Source organism: Haliaeetus albicilla, chromosome 9 (assembly GCF_947461875.1).
Source record: "Haliaeetus albicilla chromosome 9, bHalAlb1.1, whole genome shotgun sequence".
NCBI lineage: Eukaryota > Metazoa > Chordata > Aves > Accipitriformes > Accipitridae > Haliaeetus > Haliaeetus albicilla.
In genome coordinates this window covers 44,463,690-44,490,294 of record NC_091491.1, presented here as the reverse complement: position 1 = coordinate 44,490,294, position 26,605 = coordinate 44,463,690, and the positions used below count along the sequence as shown (strand labels likewise).

At 37.3% G+C, this 26,605-nt stretch overlaps 1 protein-coding gene across 3 annotated transcripts; it reads right to left on the bottom strand.

The window, feature by feature from the left end:
* Window positions 1-26,573, bottom strand: HLTF (helicase like transcription factor). 3 transcript variants are annotated; one of them, XM_069793011.1, is made up of 24 exons: window positions 26,435-26,573; window positions 24,845-25,055; window positions 24,126-24,292; window positions 23,539-23,672; window positions 22,426-22,526; window positions 21,614-21,688; window positions 21,213-21,404; window positions 20,997-21,092; window positions 19,929-19,977; window positions 18,141-18,228; window positions 17,340-17,419; window positions 16,375-16,464; window positions 16,057-16,154; window positions 13,398-13,541; window positions 12,455-12,593; window positions 11,633-11,768; window positions 11,152-11,331; window positions 10,577-10,698; window positions 9,416-9,594; window positions 6,025-6,153; window positions 4,560-4,672; window positions 4,088-4,268; window positions 999-1,079; window positions 1-297 (listed from the first exon to the last, which is right to left on the bottom strand). In XM_069793011.1, the coding sequence occupies exons 1-24, from the start codon at window positions 26,452-26,454 to the stop codon at window positions 145-147; spliced, it is 2,958 nt and encodes a 985-aa protein (XP_069649112.1). In that variant the 5' UTR covers window positions 26,455-26,573; the 3' UTR covers window positions 1-144. The 3 variants fall into 3 exon arrangements, with proteins under 3 accessions (XP_069649112.1, XP_069649109.1, XP_069649111.1); XM_069793008.1 differs by having other exon boundaries at window positions 22,426-22,523; window positions 26,435-26,560; XM_069793010.1 differs by lacking the exon at window positions 26,435-26,573 and adding an exon at window positions 25,565-26,415.
* Window positions 26,574-26,605: the final 32 nt, after the last annotated feature.

The window sequence follows — 26,605 nt, the reverse complement described above, 5'->3', positions numbered from 1 at the left end:
TCAGTTTTTATATTTTATGTGAAGCATTTATGTTTTGACAGCAAAGACAGCAAAACCAGAAGTTAGCACGAGACATATAACTTGAACAGCAGTATTAACTAAAATATTAAATATATTATTTACTCAAAATACCACAGTTTCAAGCTATAAGTCAATTAGAGCCTTAATTTCATTAATTTTGGTTTGTTTTACTTCACTTGCTGAAGGCTTTTTGGTAGCAAAGGCTCCTGCTGCAAGTTCCCTCTTCTTGTTCTGAATTTTCAGCATATTTTCTTCCACTGAATCCTTCACTATGAACTGAAATAGAAAAAAGGCCCAATGAAATGAAGGGATTTTTTTTTTTTTTTTAAATTAAAAGTTTAGGATGAGAAATTTAGATACTTTGGAAGAAAAGTTAAAAAGCTGAGTAGTCTAAAGCACAGTTACATTATTTCATTATTACTTTGTAAAGAAAACACAAGAGGGAAGGGTTATAAAGCAGCTGAAGGAGAAGGTTTGGCATTTTAATTTTTTTGCCTTTTTTTTAAAAAAAGGCTTATTGACAGAATATCTATCTCTTCTTTGCTACTTATATTAGAAGAGAACCTGTCTTCAGTTTCTCAAGTAATGTTTTTGTCAGTGGGTATTAATGAGGCAGACCAGCTGCTCTTCTGCAGCTAAACAAGCTGCTATGACAAGAGCAAAAGCATTCTACGTACCTTCAGGACAATAAACTGTAATAGCCAGGCTAGACAACAGCAATATTACCCCATCTTAGTCAGTCCAAATAGCTCAACAGGGACATCTAATTTTTAAAATTAGTATTTCACAGGGAATAGGTTACATTTTATTGAATCTTACAATCCAAAGCCCACACCTTCAAAATCATACCACAATTTAAGTTTACTGGTGAGACGTATGATGTCACAATTCTTTTAAAAATGCAGTAAAGTGTTTTGGAAAAGAATTTATTTATTCATAACCAGAAAAATGTTCAAACAGATCACCTCTCAACTCACCTTAGTAATAACAACATTATGCTTCTGACCCAGCCTGTGACACCTGTCAAAACACTGGTCTTCTGCAGCAGGATTCCAAGCCTGTCAGTAGCAGCAATGAACAAGCTAAATAACTTACTTCAAAATACATAGCAAGATGTACATGCAATCACAAAGAAGTTACTGTACCATCACCTCTTGAACAAATATCGCTTGCAGATTAATTACTCCCAATCTAATACTCACTCCTTAAGTATCCCACTATAAAGAAAGCTTTGAGAACTTCTGGTTATATATTCATAACAAGCAGGAACTTCAGGTAAATGTTTTAAAAACTAAGTCTGTCAGGAGTCTAGGAGACATCAAAACAATCTCGTTGTCATTTTAATTCTGAAATAAATGCTGCATATACTAACTGCCTCAGTACTCTTTTCCTGATAGCAAAATCTAAACCAGCTGAACACAGGCAGTTATTTTTCAGTGGACTAAGTCCCCTGACCATTAAGAAAGCCCATGTATACTTGCATTGGTATATGCAATCATCACCAAGTTAGGTAAACAAGAAATTTGCTGAACACAAAATGGTAGCATAGCTGTTCCTACTTACGCTCAGGATATAACACTAAACACAAGGATTTGTGAAATGCGAAGTCTGTGCTCTGCATTCTTCTAGCATGTTTTTTCTATATAAAGGTATAGCACTACTGGTTCTCACAGAATAGATATTTAAATCTACCTAAAATATTATAATGTTCTGTCTGTGATAAGCAAGCCTCATCCAATGGGCTCACCTTGCCATGTCACCCACATACTCTAAGTTATCTAGGAACTCTTAATGAATCCTTTCTATAGAAGGGGGGAAAAACCAGCACTAGGCTAGCACAAAAAATTCACTAGATTTTAAGAACCTCTGATGCCTAAAGACACTTAAGACATCAAGCTGCAAGATAAAAGCAAAACAAGCTTGTTTCTCCAGTCTAAGGTAGCGAGCAGAAGTGCAACAAATGATACATCTGCCACTGCAAGATGAACATTCCTGGCAAGCTACGTATGCATGGCAAATGGTTCTAATACTAATCTGACTGTACAAACAAGAAGTAGTCTTGAGGGAAGACCTAGCCCAAACATGCACAAGCGTGTTTCATTCTATCTTTGCTGTAGTTGAGGAGGACCAAAGTGTACTACTCTCACTCTTCTTCTCTCATGAGTCCAGCAGAGGAAAACTGAATTGCAATACCTCTATGCCTTTCTGCAATATCTCATACAAAGGATACTGTATTTTACATGGGAAAATATGAAGAAACTTTAGCCTCAGAGAAGTGTCTGTATACTGGTGATACTCTCACATTAAAGGTTCGGATTTCTTCCTAAAGGTGAGAATTCAGCAGATATGATTGTATTTAAAAAAATAAACAATTTAAAAAAATAAAAAAAAGGGAAGAAAGTTGTCTATGGTTGGATAAATGTTCCTCCTTTGCACTGTGGTATAATACCTCTCAGAGAAGAACACAGACCTCTAAGCTACAGTTCTACAACAAATCCACAGAATCTGAGTTGAAAAACTGGTTACTCCATTGGCTCCAGAGGTATTTCTGCTTTTTCTTAAATCCTATTATTGCTGCCAATTCACTTGAAGGAATGCTAATGCATGACCGAAACTTATTTGGCACCGGACATTCAAAACTGAGATCATAAAGGATGACATGGTCCCACTGCCCCTTCATCAAATACAAGTAGTCAACCACTGCCACTTGGGACAGTTACCATCACAGAATGGTCACCAGCAGGATGAGGAGAAGTTGTTCAATGGTGTATGAAGGCTGCAATTGTATTTGGCTCTGGTTTGTGAGGTATAACTATATACTGTAAATGACTCAGTGTTAACAATGCTTAGCTTATTTTCTTAAAACTGCTTGCCACAGGACAGTGTATGCATTATACCTCATTAATTATCTTCACAGAAAATGAAAATTTTTTTGGACTTTCCACAAGTTTTCTTATTCAGAGAATTGGTTGGTTTTTAAAAAAAAAAAAAAAAAAAAAAAAAAGGCAGTTGGACTAGATGGTGTTGTAGGTCCTCTTCCAACTGAACTATTCAATGCAACACATACAAAAACAATACTTGTGAAGATGTATCGCAATTAATGAAAAACCTTTTTCCAAGGCAACTTCTCCACACTCTCACTTGTATTTAATTCCTTTAGTTTATTAAGTAAATAGCTTTTGTCTTCATGCTGTTGTTATCACTAACCTGATGCCCAAGCTAGTAGTTTTTCTTTAGTATTGGTGTTACCAGATACCCAAGTCCAAAGCTACTCTATTTTCATTTACTTTGGTTTTGTTTTCAAGTGCACAAACTGCAGAATTTGTCTCAGTTTGCAACTGCCCAAAATCTAGGACATCAGAGCAGAGGAGTAAATAGTGGAGAAGGGAGGAAGTGAACAGAAAAACTTCCATTTTGTACAATGACACAAGACACAAACCAATTCTGTTAATACCACCATTTTGCTATCAATAAATGTAATTTACATTTTTATTCCTTCCAAAAAATTTTGCATCCCTGAGTGCTTTAATGAAAGAAAAAACTTCCTAAATTTAGATATCACCATCTTTCTCAGTCTCCTACAACCACAAAAAGTAACCTCAGATTAATGTCTTTATAAAGAAATAAATTCACAAGAATAACAGGAAAGACTAGAGCAGAGAAGCACTGCATTATAACACAGAAAAAAATATACTGTTCCTGAAATTCCACTTCACAGCTTTTGAAGTTATTAACTAGAAAAAACAAAATAACATTCAAAAGTATCAGAAAGAAAAAGAAATAAAGAAGGAACAGATATCAAATGCTACACTGTAAGGTGGCACATCACTTTGTTAAACAGTACTACCAGCATTCTGTCCATTCACAGTAAATAAATGGACAGCACAAAAATATTGTGTTAAAACAAAAACATGCCAGGGAAACAAACAAAAACTCCTCTTTGCCCTTTAACATATACTCATCAGTGTCATTCATTCCAGAGGGGCTTTCCTTCTACCTCTTAGGAAAACACCAAAGGAGCTTCACCTAGATTAAGTTAGATAATTATGAACGACCCATTACTCACAGGATCCATTAAAAACACTCGGGAAGCTGCTGTCAGATTTAATCCAACTCCACCTGCTTTCAGAGACAAAAGCATTACAGTTGGGGATCCTGCTTGGCTGCTTTGGAAACAATGAATTGCTTCTACTCTTTTCTTCTGTGTCATTGAGCCATCCAAACGAGTGAAGGCAAACCCTGATTCTCTGAAGAGAAAGTAAAAATGTTCAATTTAACAATCCATTTTCTGTGACAACAGGAAATACATTCAAAACCTGACCTCTACTTTGAAATGCGTATTTAAAATTCTGCATTTAACAGGTGATACATTAAAAATAACAAGAATGAGATTCATGGCTTTATTCCACTAATCTAATTAAGTAGTTTGTTCCTCTTCTGAAGTTCTAAAGATCAAAAGGATACTATATCCTTTGAGAGATCTTTCTGAAACACCATAAAAGCACATGTTTATTAAAAATGACAGTAGTTCTACTTACTTCAAGGGATTTTCTATCAGTGACAGGAAAGTTGTGAACTGAGAAACAACCAGACATTTAGCAGTTGGATTATCCCTCCGTAGTTCTACCAAAGCATGCATGAGAGCATTTATCTGAAATCAAATGAAGACTTATGCAGCTTATTCTGACTTCGTTAGATGCCACTCCTACAGGTACTTTGATAAAGTTCACATCAATTGAGAAATCACTCTTCAGTAATACCTTTTAAACGAACTAATCTTAAATTCTGTGGGTAGGGTTTCTTTTCCAAAGGAAACTAAGGGTTGAGCACTTTTAACGGTCACAAACTACAGGGTGATTGATGGTGCTGTGCGGAAGAGGAGTCAGAAACCCAGTCCTCTACTACCCAGGGCATACAGGGAAAAAGGGAACAGCCACAGGGCAAGTGCTCTACTGTAGCAATACTCAAGAAGCAAGAAAGGCATTCCCTAGGAACATTCAGGCAAATAAGCTATGCAAGACCTTGGGCTAGGTATGACAGAGGATAAGGAGGCACCAGAAACACTCTTGGGACCAACATGAGAACAAAAGGAGCAAGGAATTGGATCTGAGGCAGAAGAACATTGCCAGTTTTCTCATGTAAAGTTTAGCTATGATTAGGTAAAGAACCACTAACTAGAGAATGCAAGTAACTGCACCAGGTAAAAAATTTAAAAAACAAACAAACAAAAAACCTTAATTTATATTTATCCTGGAGCACAATGTCCTAAATTAGTTCTTAGGTCTCCACAGAAAGATTTTTAGAGAATAAGTTTATAACCAACTTCTGAAAGAACAACAACTTCATTACAAATTAAAATAAAAAAAAGTTTCAGAAAAGCAATCTCAAAACAAAAAGGTCAAGCTACCAGCAGGAAGATTTAATTTCTGGCAGCAAATGCACAATGAAGGTAAGACAAAAAATGATGCGACAGACCTTGAGAAACAGGTCTGCAAAGTAAAATAAGAATATCTCACTACTTTATCTGACAAGTGTTATATTGAACATATGATGCCCACTTAGTTTTCCCCTTTAGAGCAGAATATATAAACAGTTCTAAGAAGGAAGGATTTACTTAGATTTTTAGTTTCCAAAAGTAAATTAAGACCTGAATAGTTTCAGTGGTTATAGAACTACTCTATCTTCAGAAACAGAAACAAAAGACAAAGCAACAGCTCTTTTACCGAAAGTTCCATTTAATTAATACGCATCTATGTCCTGCGCAATCACCAGCATCAAATTACAACTGGTGCTCCTTTTGTCTTGCTTCCCTGCTACAAACTTTGTTTGTGATGAGATATTATTATGCACTTTATCCTGTGCTGGCTAGACACGCTGTGCAGACTTTTAAATAATAAAGTATGTTATGCATATGTAAAGTAGGTTCAGCATATTTACACATAAATTCTAGAGAGTGCTCTACAAAATCATAATGAAAGCCAAGTAAAAAACAATGGAATGTACCTTTGAACTGGATATCCACTCTCGATCAGACTTCTTTCCATTACTGGAGTCTATTTCCTCTTCTAGGGGACATTCCACCAAGTGCTCTACTCTAAGCTCATTCCTACAGAGAGGGCATTTGGCATTTGGCTACAAAAAAGTCCAAATAACATTAGAAGAAACATATTAAATCAAATTATTTATAGTGAGTACTAAAGATCACCTTTACAAAGCACCTTTTATGAAATTATTATATTGGTGTTCATAAAAAAAATCCTCAAGGACTACATTCGTTCTTGTAACACATTGCTTTGTCATTTCTGACATAACAATCAAAATATTTGTGAGAACATTAAGGTGACATAAATGCTACATGTTTTAAAAACACTCAGCCTTCCTTAAAAGCGGTCATCTTTCCGAGCATATTTATACTTGAAATAAGCAGCTCAAGATTTGAAAGCAAGCAAATACTTGGACTATGGGGAGAAGACTATTTAAAATACCAGAAAAATAAACTATCTTTCAAAGACAAGATCTTTCTTAGTTACAAACAAAGAACGACCTTTTACCCTTTTTCTTCAAAGCCTGCACAGAAATAATAGCAGTCTGACGAAATATGCTTTGTCAGGGCCAGACACAGGGTATCTTCTCTTTTTCCACAACAGACATGAGAAATGAGACATAATTTAACACCAAAAGCTTTTTTTTCTCTCTGAAGCATACTCTAGATAAGTCAAAGTTTAGAATTTATACAATAGCACTTACATAGGACTACTCACAAAATTTAACAAAAGACTGCATGCACTATACAAATACACAACTTTGCACAGCAGAAACAACAGACATGAAAAACTTTTGCCTAACAGAGCAACCCTTTAAAATTGGCTACATCAGTTTATATAGCAATCTGGCCACAGAACCAAGGCATCTTTAGACTGGCTGCAAAGCAGACCTCAGAAAGCAGATGATTACTGGGGGCTGCTAATCTGGAATGAACCTCTAGCCAATTAAAGAGGCTGGCAGTCATAGTCTGCATACATGAATTAATTGCAGCAATAAAGATATCCTTTCAAGAGACAGAATCTTAACACAAACGAATCCGAAATAAGTCTCCAAAACATAGTTACAAACAAACCATTCCTGAATTGGCAGCAATCCAAAAATCCTCCAATGATGAGACAAAATAAATGAATTCCAATAAATATGAAAAAGTTTCCAGGAAAAAAAAAAATCCTAACAGTGCTCATAAAGACTTCTCCGCTCTCCCCCCCAATAAAAGGCTCACATCTTTCTGCATCCCTTCTCCAATTTAGTACTGTAATTAAAAACAACAGAAAACCCAAAACACAGCTGAACAATGCCAATACAGATACCAAACACTTGCAGTGAAAGCATATGAAAGTGACAAAAAGTGTCTTGCAATCAACAACTAGAAGAAAAAAGAGCATGTTTTAATGCGTATCTGGCAAGCTTTTACAAGAATGCAGTTAATACACAAAGACATTAGATCACTGTAGAGATTTTACAGCTTTATTGGGACTTCAGCATAGGACATTTACTTACTTGCACAACTCTGAAGCTAGCCTCAAGGAAAGACTGAAATGAAGGTGTTAATTCTCAAGCTGTTAAGTAGTAAAAAGTTTTTCCAATTTCAGTAAATACTTTTAGGTTAACATTTAGAAAGATAAAATGGTCTCCAAGTCTGTAATACAATGAAAGGCCAAACTTTTCACTCAGCAGTTTTGTGTTGGCAGCTTCACATCCCATTCCTCACTGATGGCTTAATGCTCTCATTTGTATTAATAATGGAAAGCACAGGCATCTTGCCTGGAAGAATCCTGTTTGAACCCAAACTGTTTTTGAGGGAGGGGGTATGTGTTTGTTGGTTTGCTTTGTTTTTAAGGTGGGAAGTAAAGTACTTTCCTCAGCTATTTACTAGGAGAGAGTTGCATTGTAACCATTCAGGCACAGGAAGTACCCAACTAAGATGCAGCACTAGGATAAATACCTATTACGTGGAAACAGTTAATTCCCCAACTCTGAAATAGTGTTTTGGCTGGAAGCAGCAAAAACTTCCTTGGGAATTGATTTAAATCAGGAATCATTTGAACTTAAGAACGGCTTACTCACTTGCTGCTTTACGAACTCACAATAGTTCAACTTCGAAAGAGCAGAATCTACACCAACCTCTGTTCAGACTTCACTACTATGAAAGCAATCGATGGAACAATGTGGAATTGGACAAAGGCCCTAGGTTCTGCAGATTCCAAGGTCTTTTCTAGGCAAAGCATAGTAAATAACTTGACAGCACAGTCAAGTAATATGGGTTCCATCACATCATGACCCAATTTATTTCTCTGCATGCCGAAATAAGCCTGAAGGTTGAGCAGGGGCACCAATTCTGCTACAGACACGTCAAGAACCTCTGCATAGGAAAAAGGCCTCTGCAAGTGCCCTTTCCTTAGAGGGTAATTTCACATCACTAGTTTCCCTCAAAATTGTCAGAACTCTCAACTGGGTTATCTGCATCAGAACAGAACCCTGCGTGTCTGGCAATGAAACAAAGGCAATCTACGTGCCAGACAGACAACACTTCCTACCTTTGTCTTGTTAGGTTGACTGATTATGCACAAGCAGGGACTAATTTGTCCCCTGCTGCCTCCTATGAAGAACACCACCTAGATTTAGCCTGGCACTTGCAGCTGTACTGTGGCTGAGTAGGAGGCAGAACAATTCCAGAGGGGAAGTGCAGCAGCACTGGATACAGATGGTGAGACTACCACACTATCAGACTGCCCTAGAAAGGAAAGGGCAAACAAGAAGGAAAAGTATAGCTTAGAAGCACACGTGAAAAATAAATACTGTGTTTTTCAAAAAAGCAATCAATAGACACTCATCCACAAGCTTATTCTGGACAGAGTCCAGAGAAGGGCCATGAAGATGACCCTCTAGCAAGGCAGCTATTTCACCATAGAAGTTTATCAGCTTGCAATAAGGAGAGTAGACACAATTTTAGTTCAACAGTCAACTTCCAATACACAGCTTTGGTCTTTTTTAAGCACAGCAATATATACATGCATCACATCACATACAAGCAGTGAAGAGGCATCCAGCTACACAGAGGTATACAACGCCGCACTAGATGCCATCGTTTTTACCGTAGGGACAAAGTAAGGTCAGAACTAGGGGAAGGGTCTTTGAAAATGATAGACCTTAACACTGTTCAGTCTGACAGTTACTCTCTCCATAGTTAGATTTCAGGCCGATAGTTTTTATAACCCAGCTGATAACTAGGTTTACACTGTTCACCATTTACGATTCAAAAGAACGATAGCTAGGTGGCCTTCTGGTGATACCAGTTCATTGCTTTTTAACAGCTATTACTTATTAACTGTAACCATAGATCACCAACCTGTTCACTTCTGATGACTTCAAAAATACATGGCTTACAAAAGACATGCGCACAGCGTGTTATCACAGGAAGAGTCAGTGATTCCAAGCAAACTGCACATTCTTCATCTGAACCAGAGCTCAGAACCAACTTCATTTTACTCACTAATGTCTCAGGCAGTTCTTCAGGGGTTTTATTATCTGCAAATACAGAAAGATACTTAAAAACAGAGATTTCCATACAGAAAACACTGAGGTGGCACACATCAACACAGTTCCATTGATCAAAATCAAATTGATCAAACTGATTAGGACAGTTTATACACAATGAGGATATAGCCTTACTCACTAGTTAATTGTTCAATAATTATTTAGAAATTATCCAATCATTTCTCCATCTTGTATTTTTCAGAAGATAAATGACAGCCTTCTAAAAAAAAGGTTCTTACCATATCTCATTGGTCTTTTGGTTTTCTGAAAAATCACACCTATCCCAATGGCATCTCAAAATAGGATTTTTCAAAACATTAAATTTGAGAACTCTCAAATTTAAAGTATTTCAAACAGACTATACTTTATGCAGCTGCACAGTTCTGGCTTGTCAAAAAAAAAATTTCACTCTCCTTTCAGTCCTCTGTGTTCACCCTTCCTTGCAGCCGTAACAAAGTCAACAGTTTCCTATTCTGCTGAAGAGGCAATGGTTCTGCTGACATGGCTACCAATCTACAAGCCATTCCCCAAAGCCCCTCTACATCTTCTCTCCTCAGGCAAAGAAAAAAATTTGCTGTAAAAGCACTTCTGTAAATTATTACAACAACAGATACATTGCTTTTTAACAAGCCTTCTGCATTTGGCTCTGCAGAGGTCCTCTTCAGTTATTTCTTTATGGGTTGTCAAAGCTTATTAACTCCTGTTTCTAGTCTTTGTAACTACTCATACTTCATTACTTTCATTCATATTTGAGTATATGCTCGAGTACCCACCTCTCAAACATAATCAAACATATTATGGTATGAAAAAAATAAAAGGTAACAAAGCTGGAGGTAGGTAAAAGCTAAAAACCAAGCTGAAAAGAGGAAGGCTGAAGCTAGAAAGCTTGGAAGCACACAAACGTGTTTCTATTCTTGAATACAAAGTGCAAGTCCTGTGTTTAGAAACACAGGAACCGAAAGCATTCACTCACCAGCTGAAAAACTAGAAGATGCATTTATACAGAGATGAGGATGGCAACAAAGCTGCCTCAATCTGAGCAGGACACCAAGGATGTCAGCATAGTGAGCTAGTACAGTCCCTTCACTGAAAAATCTGAACAAGAGTTTTATCATTAGTGTGAAATGCTACAGCCTGAAGTAACAGATGACATCAAGTGATCAAGTTAGCAGTTAAAATATATTCGAACAGGAAAGTGAAAAATCAGAACATAATTCTATCAAATCCTCTTCTGAAACAGGGTACAAAATGCTGCCAGCAGCATGTTCTACTAGAAGAAATGCTAACACATGGTGGCAAAAATTTTAAGGCCATTCTTTATGTATCTGCTATCCCTTTCTGCTTCTCTCAAAACAGAATTTCTAATATATGGTTCTGCAACAGTCTCTACTTCACTCTGCAGAACTGAATAGAGGCTATGCTAATTTGCAATTATTCACTTAAGGCATACACACTTGGCTACTAAAGCTCACATAATCAAAACTTCCGAAACACAAGTTTATGATATCAAACTTCAGCCTTCAGGATTAAAGAAAGCCATCTGCTTACCTGCTAATAGCAGCTTTGCCCTCCTTCTTCACAGATTGATAGATTTGTCTCTCTTCCTCTGTCAACGTAACATGCTGAATAAGTACTTTACGTTCTGGTAACTCCAGAATGGGTTTTCCTTTAACTTTACTTGTTTTAGTTCTTCTAAGGGTAATGCTCCTAATCAGAGACTGTAAACGCCTAAAAATAAACATATAGACAATATATTACCCAGCTGGAGTTGGTGTGTTGGGATTTTTTTTCAGTTTATTGCATAAATACACATTCTGTACAAAATCCAAGCCCAGTAGTATGATGTAATTCATTAACCCGAAATATTAAATAATTTGAATTATTTAATATTTATTAATTTGAACTAAAAAATTCAAATAAGAACTGATGACACATGCATTCCAATTTTAAATGTGAAACACTAATTTGTACGTTGCCCAGGCACTACCAGTCATACTCGTTTCACAAACCCTTTGGGAACACTTCGTACCCAAGTCCTCCTGGAGCTCCCATTGTGACTGGACGTTGAATTGTTCTGTGCCACCACTCTCGATCAGTAAAAGGTTTCAGTTTTAAGAAGGAAATAAGAGACCACAAATCCTTTACAGAATTCTGAATAGGAGTGCCTGAACAGAAAACAAACAAAGATTGTAAAACCTCAAAGAAACTAAAAAATACATATTTTTTTTTAATTAAAATATTACGAAACTCTTAAATATCTAACAGTGACAAAACTACAGCTCTCAATGCTAGGAAGACTTGGATGTTAATAGTTCCATTTCAGCTTCATCAGCAGTGGTTACATCATGATCTTCTTTAAATTACATTTATCATATTATTTATCATATGCTTGCACGGTTCCTGGCAGTTTTTAGGATGACTATTACATTTCAAAAAGCTGAGGTTTGGTTAAGTACATTAAGACTGTGAGCTCCTAACCAGACATAACATGCCAGTTTATAAATAGGTCCCTTTTTACTTGCACTTCCACCAAACCTGTGTAGCGAAAGTTATTTTAAAATTTGTGTCTACAAACTGAGTAAAAACAAAACAAAACAAAAGAAACAAAAAAAAAGAAACCCCCAAAAGCCAAACCACAAAACCAAGCAGACAAAAAAAAAAACAACTAAAAGACAACACACATAAATCCCTGCTCAAAGACAAGTTTAAAAACATTCCAAATGAATCTGACACAGACAGACATTAACCATCTCCCAGAAAAAGCAAAAGTAGAAACACCAAGTGGGAAACACAAGACAGTATTACACTAAGATGATCTGCACTGCATTTCCTCTGGTGTCAAATATTTTACCTGTAAGTACCCATCTTCTGTGTCCCTCCAGATTTAAGGCAGCTTTAGTTTGCTGAGCATTTGGATTTCGTATAGTGTGCCCCTCATCCAACACAATTCTCAGCCACTTGACTTTATGTAAAGGGCTGTCACCTCTGATCTGAAACACAGTATTTTAATCTTTCACTCAAATTAAAATACTTTTTTGCAATTTGAATTAAGCAATCTATTTAAATAATAATTCCACAATTAATAACGGATAGTATTTATTCACATCTTGTTTATTTATCAGCAGAGAAAAGCAAAACTAAGAATGAAGCGTTCCTTCTTTTAGATTTAATGATTCCTGGAAAATGTTACCAGTCTTCTTATACTCCAGTATGAGGAATGAACTACAGCAAAAACAAGCTAAGCCTGAAAAGAAGAAAGGCGTCAAAGACACAGAGATATAGAAAATGGATCAGAGAGAATATCAGAAGTTTATATTATATTTGAAGATGCAATCTTCAGGGTTTTAAAATTGCTGGAATTTCTATGAAAGCATCACTTTACAAATACATCCCATGCAATGAGTTACTTGGTTGTAGCCCATGTGCAACAAGAACTAAGGAATTATGCTTTTATATGCTCCATATTCTTTGAATTTGACAGGGGAAGGCAGAAATGGGATGCCACTGATATTTGAGGAGATTTACATACTTGCCATCCTTTTCTATCCTTAAGAAGTCTCTTCCTTAAGCTGTCACAATTGCAGCCAAATAAGTGTCTCTACAGGAGCAATCGATAAAAAACCTCCCTTCGTTACCACAGCAAACCCATAAGAAAGTACATAAAGCAGAACTGAAGCTATAACCTTTTATTGTCTACCAGAATAGCACTCGAATATACTGCCATCATTAGCCCAAACACCAGGAGTCTTGAACAGTAAGGCATCTTCAAAAAACACTTTTTCTCATTTACTTACTCCGTAATCCGTAGCTAAGATGTTGTATGTTGTCAGTACGATGTCTTGTTCTGAAAGAACTGATGGGTCTTTGCTACGGTCAGAACCGTAATAAACATAAATATTTACATGAAAATCTTGGTGGATATGTTGTTCAAACTGGTCCTGAAAGAAAAGTTGTCAAGTCACCCAAAAGATACTGTGTTACTACATGACTGTTAGAATAATATCCTTCCAAGCTGCCTTAACTAAAAACCACTTCCTCTAGCTCTGTGACATGCTACATCCACTTACATAACAAAAGCAATTTGAATTTGGGTTTCTTTTTACCTCTCCACCTAGGTGAGAAGAGGGACCAGAAGTAGTCACCTCAGTCATTAGTAACAGACACAGTATCACATTCTGGCAACTCTAGCCCTACTTCTTGCACAAGTATTAATTCACATCCTGATGGTATACTGGTGGTGCGTTGACCCTCGCTGGGTGCCAGGTGCCCACCAAAGCAGCTCTATCACTCCCCCTCCTCAGCTGGACAGGGGGGGATAATATAACAAAAGGTTCATGGGTCAAGATAAGGACAGTTTAATAAAGTGAAAGCAAAGGTCACGTGTGAAAGCAAAGAAAAACAAATGATGTTATTCTCTACTTCCCATCAGCAGGTGATGTCTAGCCACCTCCTGGGAAGCAGGGCTTCATTACACGTAGTGGTTGTTCCAGGAGACAAAAATACCCCCCCTTCCGCCTCCCTTTACTTAACTTTTATATCTAAGCTGACATCATATGGTACGGAATATCTGTTTGGTTAGTTTAGGTCAGCTGTCCTGGTTACGTCCCCTCCCAAGATCTTGCCCAGCCCCAGCCTGCTGTTGGCGGGGGGGGGGGGGGGGGGGGGGCGGAATATTAGATAGACAGCCTCGATGCTGTGCCAGCACTGCTCAGCAGTAGCCAAAACACTGGTGTGTTATCAACACCTTTCTAGCTACTGATGCAGAGCACAGCACTAGGAGGGCTGCTATGGGGAGAATGAACTCCATCTCAGCCAGACCCAATACATATATGCACTTCAAAATCTACTGTTCCTTCCAAACTGTAACGGAAGAACTTTTATGTTGTTTTTCACTTTCTACCTTCATCTTCTCTTTGTTTATCCTTTCACTGTTAATTCACAGCTTCTTCCCCTTACTGGGTTAATCCCCTAAGTTTTAACATAAATGACAAGCACAACTGTCAAAGTATTCATTTTAAAACCAGTGTTTATATTCCCTACATTTGTTCTGTGAAGAACTCAGCATACAGTAATCCTGACAGCCAATAAAAGTCAACAATTTGATTTTTGAAGCACCAGACTCACAAGTTTTCTTTTTAAATACTTAATTCAGTTTTAAATTGAAGAGTACTTTTTTTTTTTTTTACACTATTCGATGTTACTCATTTATATGATTCTAATGTTTTACCTACAGTCTAAATTTGCTACCTTTTTGTCCTGGTTTCAGCTGGGATAGAGTTAACTGTCTTCCTAGTAGCTGGTGCAGTGCTACGTTTTGAGTTCAGTATGCGAAGAATGTTGATAACGCTGATGTTTTCAGTTGTTGCTAAGTACTGTTTAGACTACAGTCAAGGATTTTTCAGCTTCTCATGCCCAGCCAGTGAGAAAGCTGGAGGGGCACAAGAAGTTGGCACAGGACACAGCCAGGGCACCTGACCCAAACTGGCCAACGGTGTATTCCATACCATGGGACATCCCATCTAGTATAGGAACTGGGAAGTGGGGGCGGGGAATCGCCACTCGGGGACTAGCTGGGTGTCGCTTGGTGGATGGTGAGCAATTGCCCTGCGCATCATTTGTACATTCCAATCCTTTTATTACTACTGATGTCATTTTATTAGTGTTATCATTATCATTATTAGTTTCTTCTTTTCTGTTCTATTAAACCGTTCTTATCACAACCCACGAGTTTTACTTCTTTCTCCCCCATCCCACTGGATGGGGGGGAGTGAGTGAGCGGCTGCGTGGTGCTTAGTTGCCGGCTGGGGTTAAACCACGACACTTTTCTTATTAATGTTCTAACCCCATACAGCAAAAACTTCCAAATAAAATATAACTTTCAAGGTTGAAGATATCCCCTTAATATTTGTATTCAAAATGTCATGGAAACAAAAAAAATTAAACTGACACAGAGAACGCTAGAAGGGCCCATCAGCCTGTTTACCCTAGCAGACCTACTCCCACAAATCACCAACAGGATCGCCAAATTACTGAACACCTCTAGTAAATGAAACGTCACATGCAATATCAATAAAGTACAATAATATTTTATTCTGAGCATGCAAGAAGAAGGACCCGTCTCCTCCACCTTCTGCATCTGGTTTAAAGGAGTTAAATCACACAAGTTCCAGAAGTGCCAAAGTGAATCTGCCTAGTCAAAAGCAGGGAATGGAAAGCGAGCTCGTTCTTTCTGACAGTGGTGAGCTCGCTACTCATGGAACTGCACTCTCATTACAATACTACTCCAGTCTTTAAATTTCTATCAAATAAACCTCCCTTGTGAAAGCAGCTCTGTTTCATAAAAAAGGAAAACCATGACCTTTTACTAGCATGAGAGACTACAGGCAGTACTATTTCTACAGCATCATAATCAACATGTATCACATTTACACATTAAAACAGCTTAGCACTTACAATCCAATTGCTCAGGACAGAGAGTGGACATACAATCAGTGTTGCTCTGGGGCCATCATCAGAGTACTTCTTCTCAACACATTGAATGCCAGCAGTACCTGAGGAAACAGAAATCATATTTAGTGGCATAACAGTTCACTTTAAAGCAAAGTAGTTAAAGAAACTTATGTTTCCCTGAAGTCTTTTCTAAATTTCTTCACCTGAACAGCATCAAAGCAATTTACAAAGATATCAGCTTCATTTATTAAGTCAAATATGTATAATATTTCAGCTTCAAAGACGCAGAAATTAATATTAATCTGTTTATTCCTTCATTACCTTTTCTTTTTGTTTGTCTTTTTAAACAAGTAGATGAAGGTAGAAGAACAGATGCAAAGCCTGTATCTTCTTGGACAACACAGGAAGTTGCTGCAAAAAGCCAAACAAACATAGATTTTTCACACCATGCAGAGCATATGCATGCATTTATTTTTATGACACATTTCATAAAAGTCAAACCTGTTAACCAAATTACTTCTCCTCTCCAATACAATAATGTAGAATATCTCGAGTTGGAAGGGACCCATAAGGATCATCGAGTGCAACTCACTGCTCCTCGCAGGACTACCTAAAACTAAACCATATGGCTAAGAGCATAGTCCAGACACTCCTTGAACCCTGACAGGCATGTGTGCAAAAATATAGTATCTTATACCTCTATTTCAGGTTATGAATCTTCAGAGGAATGCAGTTTACCAGTCATTTAAAAAAATAGATAAAAAATAGTTTAGCATAAGTTTCACTCCAAGTACTTTAAATGTAAACTTAACTGCTTACTCCAGAGTACCTGTAGCCCTTCATTTTTTTTCCATGCAAGATACTTAGTTCAACAAATGACGCGTTCTTACCTCTTCACGATCATGTTTTAGGTATTTACCACAAAAGATGGACTTAATTTTTAAGTTTTTTTTTCCAACCCTAGTGCACTGACAACAAAACTCTAAAAATCTTCACAATTCTGTATTTCACCATCCATTTGATGCTCATAGCTTGTTACACCACCATTAGTTCAAGTAGGAAACAAACTACAACACTTAGTCCTAAAACATTGCTTTCCCATTCAGCAATTTCTAAAATTTTCTGCTTAAAGCTTTGGTTGAATAAAAACAAAACAAAACAAAAAACCCAAGTAGTTTAGTCAATTCCTTTCTCAGTTAGTTAGAAAGCCTTTTCAGTTTGGCTTCAGAAAGGAAGACACCACGTGTCACAGTAACCAATTAAAAAAAAAATTCCTTGCAACTTACTTTCTGTTTGTTGCAGTAGCCATTCTTCAGACTCTCCCAAGTCACTGCTTCCTGAATATCTGGGTTTCTTGGCTTTCTCTCTAACATATTGTCATTAAGAAAGAAAAAACAACAACCACGAACCAAACCAAAAAAAACCCCACAACTCTACTACTGCTTGAATTTACATATTAAATCTCAAGAGCATAAAGCAAATGAACTTGATATTTCAAATAAGATACCACTGTGGTTTGAAAATTTTCTCTTTTGAAGGGTTAGAAAATGGAAAGCACAGAACACAGAGCTGCAAGGTGAATGATGCTCATAAAACTTGGTACAGATTATCACTGTAGTTCACACCAATTATAAGACGACGCTGATGTGGTGGGAAGGTTAAAACACGTTAGTAAGCTTCACAACTTCCATCAGCTCAAAGCTGTCTGTCAGAAGCATGCCTGCAAAGTATTTCTTAACCACTTAAAAAACCCAACTGATCCTAAAAGAAAGATTATTTCCCAGCCAGTTTTTTAGATGCCACACACTGATGTTATTAGACATCTTAACTACTGAAGGAGACATCCAAGCATGCATTCATGCAAGCCACATAGAATGAGTTAATGCTTTTTTAATATATTCCAAAGTGCAACACAGATACAGAATGCTTATGATAAATGTAAGCAGATGTATAGCATACTGAAAGGTGAAGAGTGAGCAGGAATGCATTTTAGGCTCAGGTTAATCATAACAAAGTACCACTTTATTTTTACTCAAAATCTACGTAGCAAAGCAACAAAAAGAAAATTATTAATTCCAGCTATCTACCTTTTTGGAAGACAACTTGAGTATTTCAACGGAGTAGTTTCAAACTTTTTTATGTTAGAAACACCAGGCTCCATCACATTGCTAGAGTCTTCATAAAGAAGAAATTGGTATTTAAGAAAAATATACATAGTCTTCAGCTTGGTTATCAAACCAACTTTAGCATAACTTGATAAGAACAAGTACAAACGTCCTTTAAAACAACCTTTGTTCTGCATGGGACAAGTACTAACTGATACTGAGATCACAAATGAAAAATAAAAAATACTCTTAAAACAGTCTTAAATATTTACAAAATCATCAAACATGTACTGAGTTTGCAGGTGGTCAAAAACCGTCAAGAAGATGAAATACCAAATGTAAGCACTGTACTGTTAACAGCAAAGGTAAAGGTCTATAAAGAAGCTTTAAATAATGCTAACGGTGAGGGGGTTTTCTATATGGGTCAAACCTTACTAATTAATGATTTCTACATTGCCTAAAGCTAAATGGGTAAAAGCAACGTTAACAGAAAAAAATGTGGTAGCATCACAGATACACGTGGGGGTTTTTGGGGGGCAGGAATAATACCAAATCAGAAGCAAATGCAAAAAAGAAAACGCATTAGGACAGAGTTGATATCAAAACTGAAAGCAACAGCGCTTGCAGAAAGAGTTTTACTATAACTCAGGTAAGTAAATTCATGCTTGAATTCCCAATTTAAACTTCAGTAAAGACTTCTTTTTTTTAATATTAAAAAAAATGTTTAATACTATTCTGAAGATGGCAAAACTTGCAAAGACTCAAGATGTAGGTATCAATTTAATATACAGTAAAATGAGAAATAGGGCCAGGGTGAGGTGCAAGGGTCTGAAAGACATTATCATCACTTTTTCAGATTAAGCAATAGTAGAAACAGGCTCTCCCCTCACTGCTGTAAATAGTATCTTGTTAAAATGCTTGATGTTCTGGAAAATAAATAAATAAATATCTTGGCTGCTGCTAGGCATTTCAGCTTTGGTAAAGGTTCTGATTTTCTGGTGACAGTCATATTGATCCCCACGAAAGTCTGCATTTTCTCCCTTCCAGAGTACTGATAAAAATAACTTTCACCAGAGGCAGTTCATACTAATGTGTTCTCTACTTATCAGTCCCTTTCATTTCTCTTGTGCTATCAGTTAGGCCATCTGTATTGAAATTCCTTGCGCGAGAGAACAGTGAGGGAAAGTTACTCAAGAAAACTTCAAGCCCCATAGATTTCTTCAGTCATTTTCGAGAGCACGATGAGTTACAAAACATACTAACAGCAAGTATAATTTTTCATATACATCTATAAATTCTCCTGATACAACCTAAAAACTACAGGTGTGATAAAATCCTTCTAAATACTTGTCATTTGCTCATTACTTAAAAATATATATATATATATATATATAAAAAAGGCGACTTAATACAGAACCTAATTACAATTTAACTATTAACATTACTATTTAAACAAATATGATTCTAACAGATGCATAGAATGCTCCTGTTTTGTCTACAAGGAAGGAAAAAGGAATGCAAAAGAAAACCAGGATCCATTTTCTGGATGTGGTAACTTTCCTGGCAGGGTGCAACTTTCTCACAAGGCACTTCATCTTCTCACATGTCAACTGAAACATCTGTAAAAGTATGTTTTAAATACTTCTCTGAGATAACTTACGTTTGTCAAGAGTTTGTGAAGACTGGTACTAACCACAGACTAAGAGTACCCTAGGTAGTAACATTAATTATCATGCAAACAGTACTGGACTTTTCATAGTTTGCTGTCACCTTTACATAGTCTGCGTCCAACGCTGTTCATGCTGTTAGTACCAGATTCCTATTGAGGAATGGAAACTTTTATTCTTTAATGTAGCAACAGGAAAAAATGCCAATAACATCATTATGCTAATCTGACCAGTGATTAATTACTGCTCTGAAATATGAAAAAGACTTGCTCAGTGGCAAATCAGACAGTCACTTAAAGATGCTGAAAAAGCTATACTTTTTTTTTTTTTTTTTTAATAGCCACATACAGAGTTCAAATGAAAGTGTAGAGGCAGAGGAGAGAAACTCAGTCTACACAGCTACCCTAGAAAGAAAACACACTAATGATTTCCCAGTTAACATTCTGAGGTCAAACACAAAGCATTATTTTGTTAAATTTAGACAAGTATGGCAAAACAAAACAAAACCCCCAATCTTAATGCTGTCAGGGGTAATAAATCACCTAATCCTAGCATTTAGTTGATTTCATCGTCTTGAAAATCATGTCATAACGAAAGCAAAAAGCACTTAACTGCAATACCTAAGAAGAGTTTGCACATTGGTGTTAGTTCACTAACTGTAGTTTCCTCTCCCCTCTCCATTTCAAGCATCTGGCAAAAATATAAACTGAGATTTATTTATTTACTTTATACCAAGACCCTCTGCTGGCTATTTTGGTTGTTTCAGGCACTTCCTCCAAACCACAGAGGAACAACACATGCACACCCCCAGAAAAAACACCACTTCTATTTGTGCAGTCACAATTTGCCTACAGGAGAAATTCATAAGAAATTTAAGAATTTACAAAACTTAACAATGAAAATGCCTTCATAAATTCTTCCTTGGAATACGCTTAAGCATACCATCCTAAGATAACACAGTCTACAGCTCAGTTACACACTCTGAAGTAACACAGTCCACCTACCTTCAACTAGTCTACCCTATCCTTCCTCTTATTTGATGTACTTGAATAACTTTTTCTACAGGATTTATACAAAGTTTACCATACAGAAAGTTACTAGGTTGTAGGCACAGGTTTTTTATTAACTGCTACATTAACTCTATTAAAGCAACCTTTTCCTTTCATCTCACCTCATAAAACTTATCACTTGTGATCTTTTCAACAGGAAGAGGCTTGCTATCTTGAAAATTTGTGAGAATCAATGCAATAGTAGTAAGCGTTTTACCCTGCATAACAGAAAAGAATATTATATTTTCCACAGATTAAAACGAAACAAATGACCAACCAATCAAGAAACACACACACGTTTTGCACAAAAAAAATTCAAGCTTGGTAAGTATTATTACCAGTCCCATATCATCAGCCAGTATTCCTCCAAGAACATTTTTAGGTCGCTTCTTTTCTGCAAAGTTTGTAAGTATATTGTAGTAGAAGTTACTTCTCTCTTCCCAAAAGGGTGGCAAATCATTACTGTTCTCACGTGAAACCATCCAAGCTAAAGCCTGCTTCTGATGGGGAAGCAAGGGTGTGCCAACAGCCTGCAAATTGAACAGATACGTTATGCACTATTTGCCTATTAAATATGACATTCCATTTTTGGAAGAAAAATTTTTTTTATAGAGTCCTTTGTATCTACTATTTTTTTTTCTGATTCAAGCATCTCCTATGTCCAGAAAAAGCTAAATGTGCTTCTAGATGCTTAAGTATTTATATTTCTATAGAAAACGGTTTCTAGCTTAAGAAATACCTCTGCTCCTTCCATTTCACAAGTTTTATCATCTTCCTTCAGATCCTCAAACAATTTGTCAAATTCACTTTTGAGCTGCATAAATGAACACAAAAATTGCAATTAAAATTATTGCAATTAAAAATAACCTCACTAAATAATCAATAACTATTAAATTACAATTACCTGTCATATGATGATCAGTATAGATAGGTCTACCACTTTAGGACTCATTTGCTGGAACATGTTCATTAGCTACTGCTATACAAAAACTACGTTCAGTTTTCCCCAAGACAAACACATGCCAATACAAGCAAGGGCTTGAGAAGGGATGGCTAAATATATTCACATCCTTGTACAACACTCAGTAAAGTAATTACTTCACTCTAAAGAGCAGACAAAAAGCAACATAAAAAAAAACCCCACCTCCCAACCCTTCAGGTATCACCTTGGGTCAAATCTGAAGATAAAGTCTGGAAGTCAGATTTTATTTGCATTTGAGAACTTAACATACTTGTTATCTGGTAAAGCATTAGGACAGAGAAAAGAAAACACACCACCACAACAACGTAAAAAAAATTACCGAACAACCAAAACCTCCCAAAGTTACATGGGACTCAAGGCTGTCACAGCTAAAATGTCTCCTTACATTATAAAAATGAAAAAGTTCAAAAGTTCAAGATGACTTCAAAGCAAATCCGTGGTTCAGAAAAGGGAAAAAAAAATAAGTGACAGACTTCCACTTCACAAGCAGTGTTTTATTAGTGAAAAAAGTTAAAAGGCCCCCACTGTTAAAATTCCGACTTCCTGGTGTTTAAGTATGAAATGCAAACCTGTTCAGTTGTCAACTGCACAGCAGCATGAACCGGAGCACTGTAACTTGGACCAGCTCTCCCAGAAATCCACTTTGATCCAAAACCACATTCTGAACCTACTTGCCATTAAAAAGATAGTATTTTGAAACTCAACGGTACGATGACTTCCCAATCTCAGCCTTCACTGGCTCATCAGTAACAATACTAATCAGATTGTGGGCTATAAGACAGTATCTTTCACCATTTGTCTTTCAGCCTCAATTTATCCTTTACTTTCAATGGGCCACAAAGGCTCTCCACAAAGCTGCATGACACTCACAGGCAATGAGCTATGGGTTGGGATCCTTTGAGATGGTAACCATGTTTCTTAAAAATTGTTGTCTTACATGAAATTTGACTTGGTAACAGTATGATGACTGATAATGCAAAAGGCTTTTTTACTCCAAACTCTTTTTCTGTTAACTATGCACAATAGAACCTGTAAGCTAAAACCTGAAATCCTGCTATATGTAAAACAGATCTGTCCCTCACCAAGTGTTAATTTCTGCACACATCCTTATTCCTGACTACCACTGCTTCAACAACGCCTAGTTTCAGGAGCTCAGGTGCTTTTTGTGCGAGGCTAGCTCTGCAAAGCATCAGGTCTGGTAAGCTTATATGTTCAGAGAGACACCTCATCTCTATTTGCTCACACCTCACTAGTAGGATACATGTCCTAGCACGCTGCTAAAAAGCAGCAATGTCCCTGAAACCCTCATCCTATGAAAGGGTCTAACCTGTTTCTTAAAAAAAAAAAAAAAAAAAAAATCAGTTTAGAGAAATGCAGGGTATCATTACGGATTTTTAAGAAACATAAGGAATTGAGCAACAGAACCTCAGAAACAGACGTTGCTCAAATGCCTCTGCAATTACTGGCAGGTAACATAAAAGGCAGGACACTGAAGTATACTTCCTATGAAGTTTAAAATTAATAGCTGTGGGCTCTGCATTATTCCACAACTAAGTGAAAAAATCGTTTTGTGAATAACAAGACTATGACAAGGTTTAAGCCCTAAAACATTAATTCCAACCAGTGGCAAATTCAATCTGAGTATTTTAAAAAGGAAAAAACCCCAAAACTTCACAACTTACCTTTCAGAGGAGGAGCCAATTTAAATCCGTGCCTTTTTAGCTGATCTAGCACTGCTTCCTTGTTTTCTTCTCTTCCCCAAAAGCTCATTTGTACAGGCATGGTAAAGGCATTTTTTGCTCCATAAGGGACAACCCTGATAAAAAGCAAGGAAAAAACCCACAGCAGTAATCTTTTGTTTATTTTTTTTATTGTAAACCTTGTTTATTTCTTCAGCAAGAGGTACTCCAAAGTGCTTACTTTCATCAAAGCACAGAATGTTCCAGATAAGTGTTAAGTACTCATAGTGTGTAAATCTTTTATAACAAACCACCACAGACAGTTAATTTAAGAGTTCCACAAGAATCTTTAAGGAATTTGCTTTCACTAGTGTGTCTACATTTTATCATATACGGGAAAGACTAAACTGTGTGCAAGTAGTTCATCAAAAGAAGAGAGTCTAAAAACATGATGCTTTAATCATATTACCAAGCACTGTCATTTCTGTCAAAAGAGAACACTTACAGTTTTCAGAATTTGCTAGCATAGCAACAAAAACCATTTCCATTATTTATATTCATGGAACCAAAAGCGTAATCTTCACACTTACCCTTCAATTAATGCTAGTTTGTTGTCCATAATGCCTGCCAATGCTGCCGCTAGTTCTTTTTTTATATGGCCTACCTGGTCTCCATTCACATTATTTACTTTCACTGCATTTTTATCATAAGGATTATTAGGCTCCCTCTGAAGTGCAACCATTTCATTGTTATTAACCTAACAAAGCAAAACAAATGCCAGAACACATTCATTTAGTTGCAAATTGTTTGCAGAAATATCTAACATACGCTTACTTAAATATCATGAAACTTAAAGATTAATTTGGTATAGCATTCTGTTGTCAGTCTAATAACCTACTACTTATTCAAGATACCAAAAGCATTACAGAACAGCTACCTGATACATGTCAGCAATTTCTGAGCAAGAACTGCTAACACATTTTGTAAGGAAACAAACATCCCTTTTTGTCCATGAAAACAGTTCAAAGACCTAATTTCTTGTTTTCAGTCACTTTCATTAGCCTTCTGTGGGTGAGCAGAGCTACCAAATAACTAAACCAGATTTGAAAGCTTGCTACCTTAACTAAATTTTGAATTAAAGTTTTAGATTAAGTACTTCCTGTGAAGAAGGTTGAATACAGCAAGTTAAGAAAAAAAAATAATTATACTTGGTCAAAAGTTCTAGGAATTTTTGAAATTGAATTAAACTTTTTTTTTCTGAGGCTGACAACAACTTTTTCTTCTGCTTTATAATTTATCATGCACTTACAATCCCCGTGTAGTATCGTAATCCAACAACACTTCCTCGCAAGGTTCCATATAAGATAGCCAAGTCTGTATCCTCCTCTGCTCCAGAAGTGTCGCCTACAGAGAGGAAGTCTTCCAACCCAAGACTGGAGTAAAAGTCAGGAGAGGAAAACCGGGAGTAGTTTCTCTCTCCTCTGCAGATGTTATACTGACAGTATCCTCTTGCAGAATCTCTACAGAAAGAAAAGTGTGAAATATCTGACAATTACTTTAATAATAGAATTATTATTTCCTTGTAATCTCTTTTACTCTTTATATAAGGCTACCTATAAATGCTGGTTTTACAACTTTATTCAGATAATATTTACCTGGAAACATTCAAAAAAAGTTTTATATTAGGAGAAAACTTTTGTCTACCATTTTTTAATCCCAAATAAATTAGTTTAAGCCAATTACAATAAAGAGCTGACAATTTAACTGACTAAACTACAGTATCTGTGCATTCTGCCCTACCTTCCCTCTCTGTCAACAACATTAAGAATTCTCCAGATGTAGTTACATCTCTAATTATACCTGGCACAGCAAAATTTCCATGCATTTTCCTAACACCAATTTTTCCTCATCTAAGAAAAAGGTTAAAAAAACCCCTCTTTGTAACTGATAACTCTGTATAACTTCATCCCTATATCCGCAAAAGTTGAAATGCTAAAACAACTGTTCCCTACATATTTCTTAAGCTTACCTTCACACCTTGACATCTATTACTAATAGTTCATAATAAAGTTGAGAGAGAATCAGCTACTCCAACCCAACCTGGGTAATTACACTATGTATCTCTAATACAAACTGCCGTCTGCCAGGTTCCCCTTTTGGTGAAGGGATGCACCTAGTAACTCATGTTATTGCACACGGAGAGATGGAAACATCTCTGGCCATGCATTTAATGCGTGTTTGAGTGAAGACCGACATACTAACAACTGTTTTTATCAAGTAGTACGTAACAATAAAATCTCAATACAAATTTCAGCTGATACATAATAATAATGACCTTTGGTACATCCCCAAACTATCCTCCTATGTTGCTGGATTAATTTAAGAATACTGTGATTTAAAAATAATTAGTTTCCATATTCTAGTTATTCAGAGCTTAGCATAGTAAGCTTTGGTTCCTTTTGCAAACGGTATCTAAAGTTACTTAAACACTGTATAATCGGCATTCCGTTTTCTCCGACAGAAAAGAGACACCGTTTAAGAGGCTTTGCTCCGAACTAATTGCAGATGAGCCAGCGAGGGGTTAACCAGAAGCCATTTTGCCACTGCGCTGCGGCAGGCCTCTCGGGAGCCCCGCCGGAACGCAGAAGCCACCCGAGCGGCCTTGGCGCCCAGCGCCGACACAAACAGGGCGGCGGAGACTCCGAGCTTCTACGCGAGCCACCTCCGCTCACCCCGCCGCCCACCCGCCCGCCAGCAACTCGCCGCCCGCGGCGACCCCCGCCCCGGCCGCCGCTCGCGGGACACGGCGCGAAGCGGCCGAGCGCAGGCGGGACCGGCCGCGACGCGGATCAGCACAGGCGCGGCACGGCGCCCGCCGCCGCCGCCACCCCCGTCTCACTTGGGCAGCCCCCAGGACATGGCGGCAGCAGGGTTCCCGCGGCCCGCAAAGCCCCGCGAGCGCTGCCCCCGCCGCCGCTCCCCGGCCGTGCGCCCGCGCTCCGGACGCCAACGGCAACCGCCAATCCCTGCCAGCGACCTCACAGACGCTGGCCAATGAAGACGCTACGGA